Here is a 17356-nt window from a genome sequence, read left to right as displayed (position 1 = left end):
TGACAATGTTTCCACTGAACGGTGTTGCACAGTATAGTTACTAATTCAAAACTGGAATGAGCTATGCTGTAGTTGAGTACCTACAGTTCCTAATGTCTGATGGTACCTGAAAATGGAGAAGGGATTCTCTGGAGTTGTGTTGTTGTGACATTATTTCCTGCACTCTGCAAAACTTAACAGGAAAAACCTTAACAACAATAGGAACAATGGAGGTGCTTCAAAGTATAATTTCCTTTCACTCCACATGTGGTTTTATGTAGGGAATATGTTTATGTAGGTTTTCAGTTTGGTCAAAGCATGTGACCAGGTCTTTCCAGGTCTTCCACTATATTGGATCAGACGCTACTAATGAAGACTGCTGTACTGTAAAGTCCTTATATTATTATTATTATTATTATTATTAAGTCTGATCAGGTGCCTGTTTAGTTGACTGAGGAGAGAACATTCACCCAAACCAGACCAACAATATAAAGTTGAAATGCTTGTTAAAATCTGACAAAAATGGTGTAAATAATGTGTCTTTAGCTCCAATAACACAAAAAACTCAGTTTTATGTGAGCTTTATGAATTCATATATTTTACATTTCATGGTGGTGCAGTGGTCATCACTGTCCCCTCACAGCAAGAAGGTATGGGTTTGAACCTCACGACTGACTGGGGCCTTTCTGTGTGGAGTTTGCATGTTCTCCCAGTGCCTGTGTGGGTTTCCTCCAGGTACAGTGGTTTCTTCTAACAGTCCAAAAACATGCAGAGTAGGTCAATTGGCTACTCTAAATTGCCCATAGGTGTGAGGTGGGGTTTACATTAGACCGTATCAGCGGATCATCAGATTAACGTTTTTAAAACGATTAGTGTGCACACAGCAACCCCAATACACAATTTGCGTGCACACAGCAACGCCAATACACGGATACGCTCGGCTCCGCAGGCATCCTGCGCTCCAAATCACTCCGCCCTGAACAGCGAGTGCCCTCTGGAGGGTGCGCACTCCGGCCCTGCGCAGCTCACAGAGCATGCGAGTGGAGTGCACGAGCAGTGATTTGGGACTGAGCCGCTGTGTGTGTGATCTCAGTGCATGTCGGGCATGCGCGTCACTTACCACTTGCAAGTGGAAGGATGGCAAGCCTAAAGACAATCATAACTACACAATGGGCAGTATTTGCATCAGTATTTGCAGTATTTTCATACTTTTATACTCTTTAATGAAAGGTGATACAAGACGGAAGTCCGCGCCGTTTTTCAGCAGTCGCGTCACATGACCAACGCCAGCGAATCAGGAAGGTGGATGTCACAGTGACGTTGTCCAATGACGACGCCAGCTAGAGCTCAGCACTGCGTATCCGCGTATTCTCAATGTTTACACAGCACCGGACCAGACACGATCTGGATTGAATACGTGGACCCTGACGGATTCCCGTTTCCCGGCGTTTCCAGGCGTTTTAATGTAAACGGACAGTGCATCCGCAAAGAAAACGAGACAGATACGGTCTAATGTAAACTTGGCCTGAGTGTGAATGGTTGTTTGTGTCTGTGATCGCCCTGCGATAGTCTGGCGACCTGCCCAGGGTGTAGTCCACCTCTCATCTGAAGTCAGTTGGGATTGGCTCCAGCTTCCTCCACAACCCTGACAGATACCGTAAGCGTTATAGATAATGGATGAATGGATACTTAGTGCAGCCCAAGTGATTTTTGAGTAATCAACAATTACTTTACCTAATTGTTCTAAATATTCTTGTTTGGGACTCTTGGTACCCTGGCAAAACATCTTCATAATCAACACTAATCCAACTTGAGTACAGGTGATTTATTTACCCATGCAGTTCACTTGTCAAATAAGAAAAGAACAAAATATGGGTTCATGCATTCACGGATTAATGCATCATATTGTACCATACTGTCTAGTGAAGAACATTACGAGGGAGGCACAGTTTGGCCTGTGAGTTAGAAGTGTGGTGGTCAAATGATGTAAGTAAACTATCACATTTCTTACAGTGATATGGCCGATCACATGACCAGATTGTGCAACACTCTTCAAGATATAATCAGTACATTATTTAGCAATAGATTGCATGCAGAATAACACTACATGTGTACTGCAGTGGGTAAGGTGACATTTTGAGTATGCTTCCTACTGTGATATCAGATCTCAAATCCTGGTTTCCTGTTACTAGAGAAACAATGTAAATAACATTCAAGTTATCTCAGACCCATTGTGTGAGCTTAGTAATGTGTCCCATGCCCAAGCACATTAACTTTCCAGAGCTTCTCTTCTGAAGATCAGATAGCAGCTTTCAGTAAACAATTTCTTTCTACTTATTACCTCCGCCAAGGAGGTTATGTTTTCGGTAGCATTGGTTTGTTTGTTGGTTTGTCTGTTAGCAACATTACGGAAAAAGTTCTGAACGGATTGCTCTGAAATTTTTTTCCAGAGGTGTGACTGGGCACAAGTAACAATCCGTTAAATTTTGGCGGTGATCTGGATCACCTTCTGGATCCTGGATTTTTTTAAAGGATTCTTGGCAGAGGTCTGCGCTCTCCGAGTGCTTTTCTAGTTACTGTCTTATTACCGCCAAACAACGTTGTGTCTGTTAATCATTAAAACAAAAGGGACACCAAGTCCATGGTTCTTAAAAAAAACTTTGAGTCTAAAAATGGTCAAAGTGATTTAATATTTTTCAGTATTTCAGATCCACAGTTATACTTTCCTTTGTTCACGTGCTCAGCAGTCAGAGGTGGTGTGCGTTGAATGCCGTGCTCCAAGTCAGTCCTTGACCTAAAAAATTTTTTGTGCACTGAGCCTCCCCCCCTTTTTATGTACACGTACAGCATGTCATAGTGGTGCCACACTAAAAATAGCAGCAAGGGTGAAGGGATAACAAGTGACATCATGGAACAGTGTCAAAACGGTCTGAAGGTTCAGGAAACATGCAGGGTCAGACTGCCAGCTGTATGAGCAATGATTTGAACTTGCTGAATAACATAGAAATATAATTATAAACATTCTTGCTTTATAATAATTGCTAATTGTATTTTTAAACTGCTAAGTAGGCCTGTCACGATAACAAATTTTGTTGGACGATATATTGTCTCAGAAATGATTGCGATAAACGATATTATTGTTGACGTCTTTTCAAGACAATTTTATGCCACTAGTAAAATAATAATGATCATGCAAATACAGGCGGCACGGTGGTGTAGTGGTTAGCGCTGTCGCCTCACAGCAAGAAGGTCCTGGGTTCGAGCCCTGGGGCCGGCGAGGGCCTTTCTGTGTGGAGTTTGCATGTTCTCCCCGTGTCCGCGTGGGTTTCCTCCGGGTGCTCCGGTTTCCCCCACAGTCCAAAGACATGCAGGTTAGGTTAACTGGTGACTCTAAATTGACCGTAGGTGTGAATGGTTGTCTGTGTCTATGTGTCAGCCCTGTGATGACCTGGCGACTTGTCCAGGGTGTACCCCGCCTTTCACCCATAGTCAGCTGGGATAGGCTCCAGCTTGCCTGCGACCCTGTAGAAGGATAAAGCGGCTAGAGATAATGAGATGAGATGAGATGCAAATACACCCTTTAAAGAACAGTAAACTTTAATGAAGTCAACTTATTCAATTCAACAGTGGAACGTAAAAAATATATAAATATAAATAAATTACCTAAGGAAATAAAACAATCAAACAAAACCACTCGCAACAAAAACAATCAATAAAATACAATCTATGGCTCTTGAAAATTGCACTTAAGTAAATATTAACTTGGCACAGGGTAATAAAAAGACATTCTTTTCTTCACAAGCAACATTCTGCCAATCCAGTTTCTCAAAGATTAGTACCCAGATAAACAAAAAGTGTAAAGTAACAACGTATTGCCAGCTGTCATTTGGATAAAAGTAACAATTAGAACGAGGTAACATGTAGGCAAGGGCGTAGGTTTGGTATTAACATTGGTGGGGACATAAACCCAATGCCAAACCCCAGTGGCGCCAACTTCAGGTCAACGTTAGAGGGTCACAATATTTTGCTCCGTTGTGTTCCACCAAAAGAGTATCTATCATCTCTCCAAAGTCCAGACTTTTAAAATTTGAAGTTCAGAACTGTAGTAATTCATGAATAATAATAATAATATACAATTCATTTGATTAATTGCAAATCTTGCATGTGATGATTAACTCATTCTACCAATTTGCAAATGTGTTTTCCAAGTGAACTTTTTGCTGGTAACCATCTGGATGGTCCTTTTCTTATTAGCGTGGAGGACACAACGTCCATGAGTTCCAAAAACAATTTGAAATTTGGAGAATTTGGTGGCATTTATGGATATTGTTGATATTTGGCTTTCACTTGGCATGATAGATGCAGCGATGAACTGTGTTTACCAATGACAGTTTTCCAAAGTGTTCCCGAGCCTATATATATATATATATATATATATATATATATATATATATATATATATATCCATTATCTGTAACCGCTTATCCTGTGCAGGGTCACGGGTGAGCTGGAGCCTATCCCAGCTGACTATGGGCGAGAGGCGGGGTACATCCCGGACAAATCGCCAGATTATCGCAGGGCTGACACATGGAGACAAACGACCATTCACATTCACACTTGCGGTCAATTGAGAGCCACCAATTAGCCTAACCTGCATGCCTTTTGAATTGTGGGGAAACCGGAGCACCTGGAGGAAACTCATGCAGACACAGGGAGAACATGTAAACTCCACACAGAAAGGCCCCTGTCAGCCACTGGGCTCGAATCCAGAACCTTCTTGTTGTGAGGCGACAGTGCTAACCACTACATCACCATGCTGCCCCATGTAGTAATATCCTTTATATAATCATGTCAATTTTAATGCAGTGCTGTCTGAGGAATCAAAGGTCACAGGCGTTAAGTGTTGGTTTTTGACCTTGCTCCTTACATGCAGAGATTTCTCTGGATTCTCTGAATCTTTTGATGATGATATGGCTTGTTGACAGTGAAATCCCTAAATTCCTTGCCATTATACATTGAGAAACTATTTGCCCATGCAGTTTTTCACAAAGTGGTCAACCTTTCCTTATCCTTGCTTGTGAATGACTGAGCCTTTCCTATTACCAGTTAACCTGCTTACCTGTAGAATGTTCCAACCAGGTGTTTTTTTTGAGCATTCCACAACTTTCCCAGTCTTTTCTTGCCCCTGTCCCAACCTTTTTTGGAACATGTTGCAGGCATCAAATTCAGAATGACTTTGTCTTTACAAAAACCAATAAATTCTGACAGTTTGAACATTAAATATCTTGTCTTTGTGTTGTATTCAATTGGATATATGTTGAAAAGGATTTGCAAATACAATAGTCCTGTTCTTGCTAGCATGGTGACTAGACAGAATGTCTCTTTCTACTTTAAAAAAAGCAAAAAGTTGATACAGAAAACAGGCAATTCAACAGTGAATGGACAGACAAGGACCCTTTCTGTGAGAATGTTGATGGAGAGTTTGCATCGAAAGCAAAGGAGCTGGTAACGTCATTAAATGAAGCGTCTTTACAACTCAAACTCATTGACATTCAGTCATCAGATGACCTGCGACAGTCATTACAGCTGACAGGCTCTAAAAAATTTTGGACTTATGATGTCTACATTTCACACACTGTCTCAACTTTTTTGGAATTGGGGTTGTACTTGGGCAACTTCAGCTGACAGAAGGAATCAGTCAGTAAAGTTCCATTCCTGATAAAATGATTCTGAAATGTCACCTGTAATCTTGACATGAGCCCAGTGCTGGGTCATGATGAACTCGCCACATGATAATATGCAGTGATTTTCATCTTTGGATGGAATCCAGCTTGAAATTTGAGTTACACCACTCCTTTGGGTCTACTACCAAGGCACCAGACATGCAGTGTGTTCAGGCGCATAATAATTTACTATCAAGACTGATTTCATCTCATCTCATTATCTCTAGCCGCTTTATCCTGTTCTACAGGGTCGCAGGCAAGCTGGAGCCTATCCCAGCTGACTACGGGCGAAAGGTGGGGTACACCCTGGACAAGTCGCCAGGTCATCACAAGGCTGACACATAGACACAGACAACCATTCACACTCATATTCACACCTACGGTCAATTTAGAGTCACCAGTTAACCTAACCTGCATGTCTTTGGACTGTGGGGGAAACCGGAGCACCCGGAGGAAACCCACGCGGACACGGGGAGAACATGCAAACTCCGCACAGAAAGGCCCTCGCCGGCCACGGGGCTCGAACCCGGACCTTCTTGCTATGAGGCGACAGCGCTAACCACTACACCACCATGCCGCCCCCAAGACTGATTTCAAATCTGTAAAGTGCATTCCCAAAGTCAAACTGTGTGTTTCTTTTTATAGTGTAGTCATCCAAATCCAACAGGGGAAAAAAAAAAAGCAATGGTGTACTCATTATACCATATCTTTTTAATAAGAATCAACATATAACTAACCAGTGAATTAAATATTTAACATGTTATTTACCTGAACCATTGTGCTATGTTTTTTGCATGTAGCCATCCGCTTTGGCCGGATGCCCCAGTCCGAGAAACTGAAGCTGAAGGCAGAGATACTAACTGGGGAGAAGGAAGTGGAAAATCCTCAGTTAGCTGATCAGAAAACTCTGGCCAAGCAAATCTACGAAGCTTATCTGAAGAACTTCAGCATGAACAAATCTAAAGCACGGACCATCCTGACTGGCAAAACAAACACACCGGTAAGATTAGTCTACTTTATTTATAATTTTTTTTTTCCTCTCTCTGCTGTTAGAGTTGCACGAGTTTGTTTTGAAATCCCTGCTCCTGGAGAAAGTATGGCCAATTTGTCCACTCCCACAGCTATTATTTTTGTTTGCACCTGCCGCTTATATTTTTTTAAATGAACTTTGTTGGTTCTGTATCCATGGACTATAAAGGAATATGTGATTTTTAATTGCAGCAGCCCTGACCCTGATTCACTGAAGATAAGTGAATGAACTAAGTAAACATGTGGCGCACTGCTGCACCACATGTTGCTCCACCTAACCCAGTGTGCTCCTGTTAATGAAAGTGGCCTTTCTTTGTTGTGCAATCTTCATATCTGACCACTCACTCCCACACACTTGACCGTATAACCTGCCCACTTCCTCATCCCCATGCATACCTCTGTTCTGTGGTGAATTTTTTTTCTAACCCTTTTTACTAATCTTTACAAGGGGTCCCAATAATCATGGAGAGCGTGAAGGTCATTTTCACGTCACCTCTCAGTAAGGAGGGATGAATTAGTACTACTTTTACAGACTTTAAGGGGAAATGGAATAACATTTCTCATCTCATCTTATTATCTGTAGCCGCTTTATCCTTCTACAGGGTCGCAGGCAAGCTGGAGCCTATCCCAGCTGACTACGGGCGAAAGGCGGGATACACCCTGGATAAGTCGCCAGGTCATCACAGGGCTGACACATAGACACAGACAACCATTCACACTCACATTCACACCTATGGTCAATTTAGAGTCACCAGTTAACCTAACCTGCATGTCTTTGGACTGTGGGGGAAACCGGAGCACCCGGAGGAAACCCACGCGGACACAGGGAGAACATGCAAACTCCACACAGAAAGGCCCTCGCCGGCCACGGGGATCGAACCCAGACCTTCTTGCTGTGAGGCGACAGCGCTAACCACTACACCACCGTGCCGCCCCGAATAACATTTCTCTACACTGAAAATGGGTTACTCAGATTTTTGTTTTCTTAGGGTTTTTTTTTTTTGTATTCCAGCCCTTTGTAATCCATGACATGGAGACTCTGCATCTGGCTGAGCAGACTCTGGTGGCAAAGATGGTTAGTACTGCAGGTGGACTGCTTGATAAGGATGCAGAAGTGCGGATCTTCCACTGCTGCCAGTACACGTCAGTGGAGACAGTCACAGAGCTCACTGAATTTGCCAAGTCTGTTCCAGGCTTCTGCAACCTGGACCTGAATGACCAGGTTGGTGCCATAACAAACAGTAGGCATATCAGGTAAAAATTCAATCCAAATTGCTTGAAACTGGTCTGATTGACTTCAGAACTGAATTCAGAACAACGTACTTTTTACAGAATTAAAATATGTTTATCTGTTCTTGAGATATTATAAATCAAAGATTGAAAAAAATGGCTTAATTTTTAGAAACCTGCTGTAATATTGTGTATGAGGATAACAAGGTCCAAAATGGGCCTCATTACTGAATGAGATAAAATGTTTTTTCGTAATAACTTTTTTTAAAAAATATATTTACGTGGAAATTGGAAGGCACATAGATGGTTGTATACTGAATACAAAGTTTAAAAATTTAGTAAAAATAAATTATGCAAATTATAATTTAATTAGTATAATTATGCTAATTAGATTTTAAAAACGGGCGGCACGGTGGTGTAGTGGTTAGCGCTGTCGCCTCACAGCAAGAAGGTCCTGGGTTCGAGCCCCGGGGCCGGCGAGGGCCTTTCTGTGCGGAGTTTGCATGTTCTCCCCGTGTCCGCGTGGGTTTCCTCCGGGTGCTCCGGTTTCCCCCACAGTCCAAAGACATGCAGGTTAGGTTAACTGGTGACTCTAAATTGACCGTAGGTGTGAATGTGAGTGTGAATGGTTGTCTGTGTCTATGTGTCAGCCCTGTGATGACCTGGCGACTTGTCCAGGGTGTACCCCGCCTCTCGCCCGTAGTCAGCTGGGATAGGCTCCAGCTTGCCTGCGACCCTGTAGAAGGATAAAGCGGCTAGAGATAATGAGATGAGATGAGATTTTAAAAACGTTAAATTGGTACACTCTCTTCTTCAAAGTTTCACCAAATGGCTTTATTTGTGCAATATAAAGCTGATCTTAACTCTCATTTATACGTCACAAAGGAGAAATCAATGTTAATTATAAAATACGCATAAATAAACATTGAATGTCATTCACATCTACCATTCTCTGTCAAAATAAAAAAGTGATAAAAGAATATTTCTAATACCCTCTTTGTGCCCTGTACGCCTTTGTATTTCTAAATAGGGCCTGCTAGTGTTTATGTGAAAGAATATAAATGATTATTTCAATTAATATTCGCAGCTTTCAAGGTTAACCTCGAAAAAACTGCATGAGTCACATCCAATAAACAATTCCAGTTAGCTGAATTGAAATTGACACTCGCGTTTCTGACTTCCGTTTTTTTTAAATTTCATTCCGACCACTAACAGCTCAGTATTTTTTCGTCAAAACAACTACAGTTATATTCTAAAATAGTTATTTATCTACATGAATCACTTTGATGTGAAAAATTAAGTAGGTAAAGCTATGAAAACTCACTTCAAAGTCTCCCGTGAAGCATAACATCAAAACTAGCTGACGGAAATGTTTGCTGAATACTTCATCAGAAACCGTGAGAGCTACAGAGCACCCCTATAAAAGTTATTTGATTTAATATCCATGAGTAACCCAGTCCAAAATTGATCAGGAGAGAGAGAGAGCCTGACCACTTTTACGTGACCCAAAAAGCACCGGCAGTTTCCCGACGTCACGCGAGCGGAGTTTTTACTCTGTTGTACCAACTTCAACCTGCTGTTACTCCCAAAGTACTGAACAGATCTTAACTAGATAAAATTATTTGGAAAGCAGAAATTATAAGCTTTTTAATGATGGTATTCACAATAGAAAATATTCAAGAGTTAAGCAGTGACAGATTTGGAAACTTATATGAGCGTCTGCATGCACAATTTTCACAGCACGGCCAGCGAACGTCTGATATGCCTACAAACAGCAATCAAATGAGAGAAATTGAAAGTGTGTATATATAGAGCTTGACCTTTTTGCTGTTTGGAAGCCAGTAGAATGTCTTTCCTGTGAATTCAGGGTATTGCGATGTTGGGGCTTTTTCAGTAGTGCATGTTTAAATGATCCTGGTATTAAGCTAATGGTGCTCCCTCCAGTCAGACTGGCCTATTGGGCCATATCTCCATCCTTGTTCTTCTCTACATGTTCCTTCTACCTATCCTCTTTCTTACTTTATATACTTTCTTTTTAGGTAACACTGTTAAAGTATGGTGTGTATGAGGCACTCTTTGCCATGCTGGCCTCTTGCATGAATAAAGATGGCTTGCTGGTTGCCTATGGCAGTGGCTTCATCACAAGAGAGTTCCTCAAGAGCCTGCGGCGACCCATTAGTGACATGATGGAGCCTAAGTTCCAGTTCGCCATGAAGTTCAATGCACTGGGGCTGGATGACAGTGACCTGGCCCTGTTTGTGGCAGCCATCATCTGCTGTGGGGGTAAGAGAAACGAGTTGATTAACGTTGCTTGCAGATTTAGTTTTCCATTCTTCATGTGTTTCCACAAACTGTGAATAAATCAGATGAATTTTGTGCTGGGACTGAGCAGGTCTCTTCAAACCTATCCTTCTCGTCACTCAGATCGTCCAGGCCTGATGAATGTCCCGTACATCGAGCGGATGCAGGAGAGCATCGTCCATGTGCTGCAGCTCCACCTACAGAATAACCACCCAGACAATACCTTCCTCTTCCCTAAACTGCTGCAGAAACTAGCTGACTTGCGTCAGCTCGTCACGGAGCATGCCCAATTAGTGCAGGAGATAAAGAAAACTGAGGACGCATCACTACATCCTCTGCTCCAGGAAATCTACAGAGACATGTACTAAGGGAGACTCGTGTGCTAATAAATTGTATGGGGTGTGGTGAAGGCGCAAGAGAACAATGGAGCGGGTTTCGTCCTAAACCTTTTCTAACAATTGAGGGCGAGGGCTTGTCTGACAACTCGGACATTCATTTGTTCCTAAAAAAATGAGGAAATGCTCTCAGGGGCCTCTGGAATCTGTCCTTGTTAAAGATTGAAGGGCTGCCAATAAACCACTATGCACAGGAGACAGTGGTGTCTAGAAAGTAAATGCCAGCCAACTGTACAGGGATGGAAATCAGGTAGAGGGGTTTTCTTTAGAAAGGACCAGGGTCAGGACGGTCCTAATTCACACTGCACTAAATTTTCATTGTACTTTTCTGCCTCGTGGTTTATTATACTTTCTAAAAATGTATACTAATCATCATGAACTCCCGCATGGGCTGAAGACTGTGAAAACAAGCATACAAATCAGATTTGTTGATACAGCAATATGCCTTTTAAACAGAAATAAGGGTGCATTTGCATGACAGACTTGGTGAAGGCTTTGTACATCCAAAACATGCAGAATGGTTGGTTGTTCAGCAAGAATAGGAAGATCTGCATGAAATCTGTATTACGTACAGTAAATGAGCACAAGCTAGTGATACTAAGAGCAAGAATTACACCACTAACATCCAAGTGGGTTCAGTTCAGGTTAAGAGAAAAGAAACTACAGGGCTTGTAAATGTGTTCTATAAAGTCACAACAAGTGCGCCAATTCATGATTATTATACACACAACAGTCAAATGACTGTTCATAATCTTAAAATATTTGTGTCATGAACGTTAGTATTTTTTCCTGGAATTGTATGAATCGGGCTGCTCAGTAAGAGTAAGGGTCATGAGTTAGGGTCAGTTTGTGCCTCTGTTTTCTAAATGTAATAGAAAGGATAAAGCTGATACTGTGTCAGAAGTATTACTAAGATGTTTTATTATGCTGCCTCTGATATATTTCCAAGGCGGTTTTATTAACACCTGGTTAGTTTGCTTGGGTCCAAAATCGTTTGCCAGATGTTGGCTCAGTGTTTGTCATTGCATCAATGACAGCCAGATACTGATCATGGCACGCAGTGAAGCAAAAATGTTACTACACTCCGTTTTGTAAGCTAGACTTGCTATTTCACGAGTTGCTACATTTTGCTAAAAAAAAAAAAAGAAAGAAAAGAAAAAAGAAATTCAAAAATGATGACTGCGTCTGGCAGGTTGCGTTTTCATTAGTAGCAAAACCACCTCAGCTCTTAATAAATTAGTGATCACCCTTAGACTCTGCTACCTTTCCTTGGTCCACATCTGGATGGAACATGTGTAACATTATTTGTCTTGGGCTTTTTTGTGCAGGTATCCCAGCTTTTCACTGTTCTCAAGCAGCTACACATCTGTCCCGTTTCCAAGAGATGCTCTGCACCACAAAATCCAGTACAAGCATATGTATACTAATATCTTGAAACAAAACTCATGTTAGCCTTTTTCCAGATTTTACAGCTTGCATTTCTGGCATAAAGGTAGAACTTGAAGCTTAATAAAGCAGGTCTTTTAGGGGTATGGGTTGTTTGGGTTGTTGCAAGTTCTTATTGCAGGATCTTATTTCTTTTTGGTGAAATCTAGTGTCCTCCCTCCGTTTAGCCACATGATCTCCTCTGTATTAGTGAAAGGGTTCTTGGGGCATTGTGAAATTCTTCCTGAAGGAAGGTTGAGGATTTGAGTCGCTACAATCTTGCCCACAGAATCCTGAATCTTGAAATAGCTGGCTGGGGCAAGTCAATGTTTTAAATGAATGAAAACACAAAACAGCCAAACTACGTTTAGAACATGAAACGTGAAAGTTATAGAATGCTGAAAATGCATACTACTGAAACATATGTTTAAGTTTTGGTGATGTTTTGTACCATAAGGAATCTTTGATGGATGTATTTATCAAGAAGACTTTTGGCAGATCAGAAAATGCCAAATTTTTAATAAATATTTTTGTGGTTGTTTGCTTAATTAATTAATAAATTAATAGGTCTGGAGTGTTGAAACACTGTGACCAAAAGTTTGTGGAAACCTGCCCGTTACACCCATACGTACTTGTTGAACAGCCCATTCCAGATTTATTCCCCCTTTGCTGTTATTATGTCTACTCTTCTGAGAAGTCTTTCCACTAGATTTTGGAGCATGGCTGTGGGGATTTGTGCTCATTCAACCATAAGAGCTTTAGTGAGGTCAGGCACTGATGTTGGGTGAGGAGAACTGTGGTGCATTCAAATTCATCCCAAAGGTGTTCAGTGGGGTTGAGGTCAGGGCTCTGTGCAGGACACTCAGGTTCTTCCACTCCAACCTTAGCAAACCATGTCTTCATGGATGTCACTTTGTGCACAGGGGCATTGTCATGCTGGAACAGGTTTGGGCCTCTTAGTTCCAGTTAAGGGAAATTTTAATGCTTCAGCATACAAAGGCATTCTATACAATTGTGTGCTTTCAACTTTGTCGCAAAGTAGAGTAGAGTAAACTTTATTGTCCCCTAAGGGAAATTTGTCTTGGGCATAGTGCTACAGTACATTTCATTGCTTCACAAAACAAGATAAAAACACCATCACAGGAAAACATCATTACAAGAACAGTTCTGTCACATAAAACAAACATGGACTACATTTGACAATGGCAGTACAAAAACGTTAGGCAATTTAAAGTGAAGAAAAAGTGCTAGTGCTGAAGTGCCTGTGTGTTCATTGCACGTTGCCCTATTGCACTAGTTTTTAACATTGTTCAACAGCTTAATGGAGGCTGGAACAAATGATAATTTGAGGCGGTTTGTCCTGCACTTTGGCATTCGGAATCTTCTTCCTGATGGGAGAAGTTAATTTTCAGAGGACAGTGGATGAGTGGAATCTGAAGAGATTTTTGTTGCTTGTTTCATGACTGACTGGTTGTACAAATTCTCTATGGACTCATATTGTTTCATACCAGTTATCTTCATTGCTGTTTTGTGCATGCTAGCCAACCTGTTTTTCAGTTGTACTGTTAGGTTACCAAACCAGGCTGTGATTCCATATCTCATGAGGCTCTCTAAGATAGCTTTATAGAAAATTAGCATGATCTGGTTGCTAACACCATACAGCCTCAGTCATCTCAAAAAATACAGTCTCTGCTGCAGTTTGTTGCACAAGTTGTCAATATGTGATTTCCAGCAGAGAAGGTTATCTATATGGACCCCTACGTATTTGTATGTGGCCACCTGATTGATTGATAGTCTGGTCTTTAATGACCACTGGCTCGTGTGTAGTCACTTGCCTTGGGTCAAGAACCATCTCTTGTGTTTTTGCCACGTTTAAAATCAGATGGTTTTTGTCACACCACTTAATGAAGGTGTTGATCTCATTGTGGTATACAAAAGAGTCCATGTCCTTATGCAGAAGACTCACAATTGCTGTGTCATCTGTAAATTTAAAAACGAAATTATTGGGATGGACTTTCCTGCAGTCGTTGGTGTACAATGTAAAAAGTATTGGTGAAAGTACACAAGTTTGACGAAGAAGCACATGCGCATGTGTGATGGTCGAGTGTCCACAAACTTTTGGCCATATGGTGTAGGTTGGGAAATGGGTGGAATATATGGTAGACGCTCTTTAATTAAATTTGTTTATAGCTAAATTTTATTTATTTAATTTACAATACAACGAGTATGCAATAGGATGGAAGGAACATGTTCAGTTGATTTGGTTTAAATGAGATTTTAAAGTTTTATAAGCTACAATCTATATTGAATAGCCTACATGTGTGTCTGAATCAGTTTGAGAAAACAGAATGGGTCAGAGACATCGATAACTGCTTGAGACAAATAAGTCATGAATACTTTAGAAATTGTAATATGGCAAGATAATTGTTGTGCTATTAATATTTCCATGATGCAGTATCAGTATGCAGCTAAGCCAGTGCTGTTGTGTTAATTCCTCCTGCCTTTTTTCAGTATGAACATTTGCTTTTGGCATGGACCTGGATTATACATGCTTATACTTGGTGCTTTTGAATGTAGGCCTCCATATATGTGAAATATTAAATTCCTTGAGAGATTAATTTTCACCTACTTCAGGTGTCCCCTCAATAGGGTGCATCAGTTGTCCCCTAAAAATGAAAAGTTCCTCCGATCATGATGCATTTTTGTTTTTATGTTCCTTTTGGTAAGAAAACACACTGGGTGAAATATTTTGACAAAATTCAAAAGTTTAATGGTGGCACCAGGAGCTCAAAGTTATGGAAAAAGCTGCTATTTTATGACTTTTATGACAAAATTTCAATCACTTTTCATGAAACATTATGGCACCTTATAGAGTATACCAAATATCTTAGATACACATTTTTAGTACATATTCTAAATATATTATCAAGCACAGTTTGAGTTTTAGCTGTTCATTGAATCATTGTTCAACTACTTTTAAACAGTACAAATGTATTATGAATCACATTAATGCTTCTCAATCCCTTGCAAAGGTTCTTAACATGATCTCTGGGTCACAAGAAATCAATAAATGGAGTCCAACATTGTGATTCAAACCTTACGCGAAAACATAAAATAAGCGTTTTTTGGCAAAAAATGAACCTCATGGTGCCACCATTACACTTTTGAATATGGTCAAAAAATTTTACAGGATGTCTTTATTGGTGAAAAGGAACACCCAAACAAAAATGCATCAGATTTTATGAAAGTGAGGGCAACTGATGCACCTTACCCCTCACACATGATACTCGGGTATCAGGTATTCAACTGTACCTTTATATTGTGTTTATAGCACATGATTAGCATGTAAACGGTCTTAACCACACAGGGGGGAAAAAAAAGAAAAATCACTGATGCATAGCAAACCTTTAGACTAATCCTTCAAGCTGGATCTGAAAGCGTTGTCAGAAACGGACAGCTCTACATTTGCATTTATGTTCACAAATGCAGTCATGGTGGCCATATTTCCTTTTAAAGGGACCTAAATGCACTTTTTAACTTTTATATCATATGATAAGTATTTTGAAATTGCATTCGTATCACCAACATGGGTAGTGTGAGCACCATATTCATTTGTAGTTGTTTTTAATGGTGTAATATTTTTATACTAAATCAAGACTCTCTTTATATATAAAAACATTGTACAATAATTGGGATTTAGTCAGAGTGGAATTTAAAATTATGGAATGGTTAGCAGAGTGTGCTGTCGCAAAGAGAAATATCTATTTGAACATGCTTAATTCCCAGTCTTCTTTCTGTTTGTGCCACAGCACTGAGGAGATTTACCCATTTACCCAGGAATGTAAAAAGTCTATAGGTTTCGGAGTGTATGAATTCTTAGCCCATGAGTTTAGTCTCAGGTAGAACCTCTGAAACAACATGAAAACTTGATAGTTATAATTTTTAATAACTGATATCCTGACATGTCAAGCCAGAAAAATCAAGTGTCTGTTCCTGGAGCTTCCTGTGAACAGTATAACTGTGTTGGCAGGAATACTTCAGACATTGTGTAACTCTGTATAACCATTGTATGTATTGATTTTTGTTCATGATTTCTGAATAATTAATTTGCTGTTTCATTAAAGCACGTCATTTCAGTAACATAACCATTTGTTCAGCAATTTTAGCAACATGCTGTAAAATTACCCAATCCTGCATTTCCAGTGTTTAATTGTAATAGTGAAAAGGATTGTCTTAAGACGAATTGAGAGTTCAATAATCCTAAGTTCAAATACACATACTATGACAAGACATCATGGTATCACCATATGATTATTTATTATAATGGCTGCGTTGGTATACAAATGTATTTGTCAGTTTGGGTGTGATTTTATGCTATTTATACTTTAAGGATTACAAATACTGTATATCAGACAAGGTGGAGAAAAATAATCTGATTTGATTGGCTTTGTCAAACCTAAGCCAAAAGAAAAATCCCTGTGCCTTAGCTACAGACTTTCTAAACATTTGATTATTTCACAATTTGTTGTCAAGATTGCATGCACAATTTGATAGCCCAAATGTTGCATTTCTGTTCATGCTATGCCAGTGACAAGAACTGAAAGAATGTTGGCTTGGGTGTGGAATTGAGTGCTTAGAGAATAGTACTTTGACACTTTATGGATTAAAATAATAATTGCACACATGAAAATTCCACTTTGCTTGGATTAGAACTCATAATATTTTTCGGAAGGGATTTTTAACAATACCATATCAGGGAAAATGTGTTTTGAAGAATTTGTTAGCACAGGTCAGAACTAGTTAGGCAACAGTTCTTTAGACAGCAGAAAACTTCTTTAAAAAGGCAACCCATATCCATATGCAAAAATCTGTAATTTTATGACTTCTTTTCAGCAGATTAATAGGATGTAATTAACAAAACCCACACCATCTGTAAACATTAAAAATCTATTTGTAAAATCCAAACATGGCATTTGCTGATTTTTATTTATTTTTTTTTTAATATATATATATATATATATAGAGAGAGAGAGAGAGAGAGCAAGAGAGAGGGCGGCACGGTGGTGTAGTGGTTAGCGCTGTCGCCTCACAGCAAGAAGGTCCGGGTTCGATCCCCGTGGCCGGCGAGGGCCTTTCTGTGCGGAGTTTGCATGTTCTCCGAGTGCTCCGGTTTCCCCCACAGTCCAAGACATGCAGGTTAGGTTAACTGGTGACTCTAAATTGACCGTAGGTGTGAATGGTGTCTGTGTCTATGTGTCAGCCCTCTGATGACCT

General features: G+C 40.3%; 1 protein-coding gene across 1 annotated transcript in view; it reads left to right on the top strand.

The window, feature by feature from the left end:
- pparab (peroxisome proliferator-activated receptor alpha b) overlaps nt 1-17047 on the top strand; it is a 49745-nt gene extending 32698 nt beyond the window's left edge. Inside the window, exons 5-8 of the mRNA XM_060914567.1 lie at nt 6503-6702; nt 7744-7953; nt 10001-10244; nt 10386-17047. Coding sequence (XP_060770550.1) covers nt 6503-6702; nt 7744-7953; nt 10001-10244; nt 10386-10630 — 899 coding nt within the window. The 3' untranslated portion in view covers nt 10631-17047. The remainder of the gene's footprint in view (nt 1-6502; nt 6703-7743; nt 7954-10000; nt 10245-10385) is intronic.
- Nucleotides 17048-17356: the final 309 nt, after the last annotated feature.

This window comes from Neoarius graeffei, chromosome 2, assembly GCF_027579695.1.
Source record: "Neoarius graeffei isolate fNeoGra1 chromosome 2, fNeoGra1.pri, whole genome shotgun sequence".
Classification (NCBI taxonomy): domain Eukaryota; kingdom Metazoa; phylum Chordata; class Actinopteri; order Siluriformes; family Ariidae; genus Neoarius; species Neoarius graeffei.
Note: the sequence above shows the minus strand (reverse complement) of the source record. Positions and strands in the feature narration are given on the sequence as shown.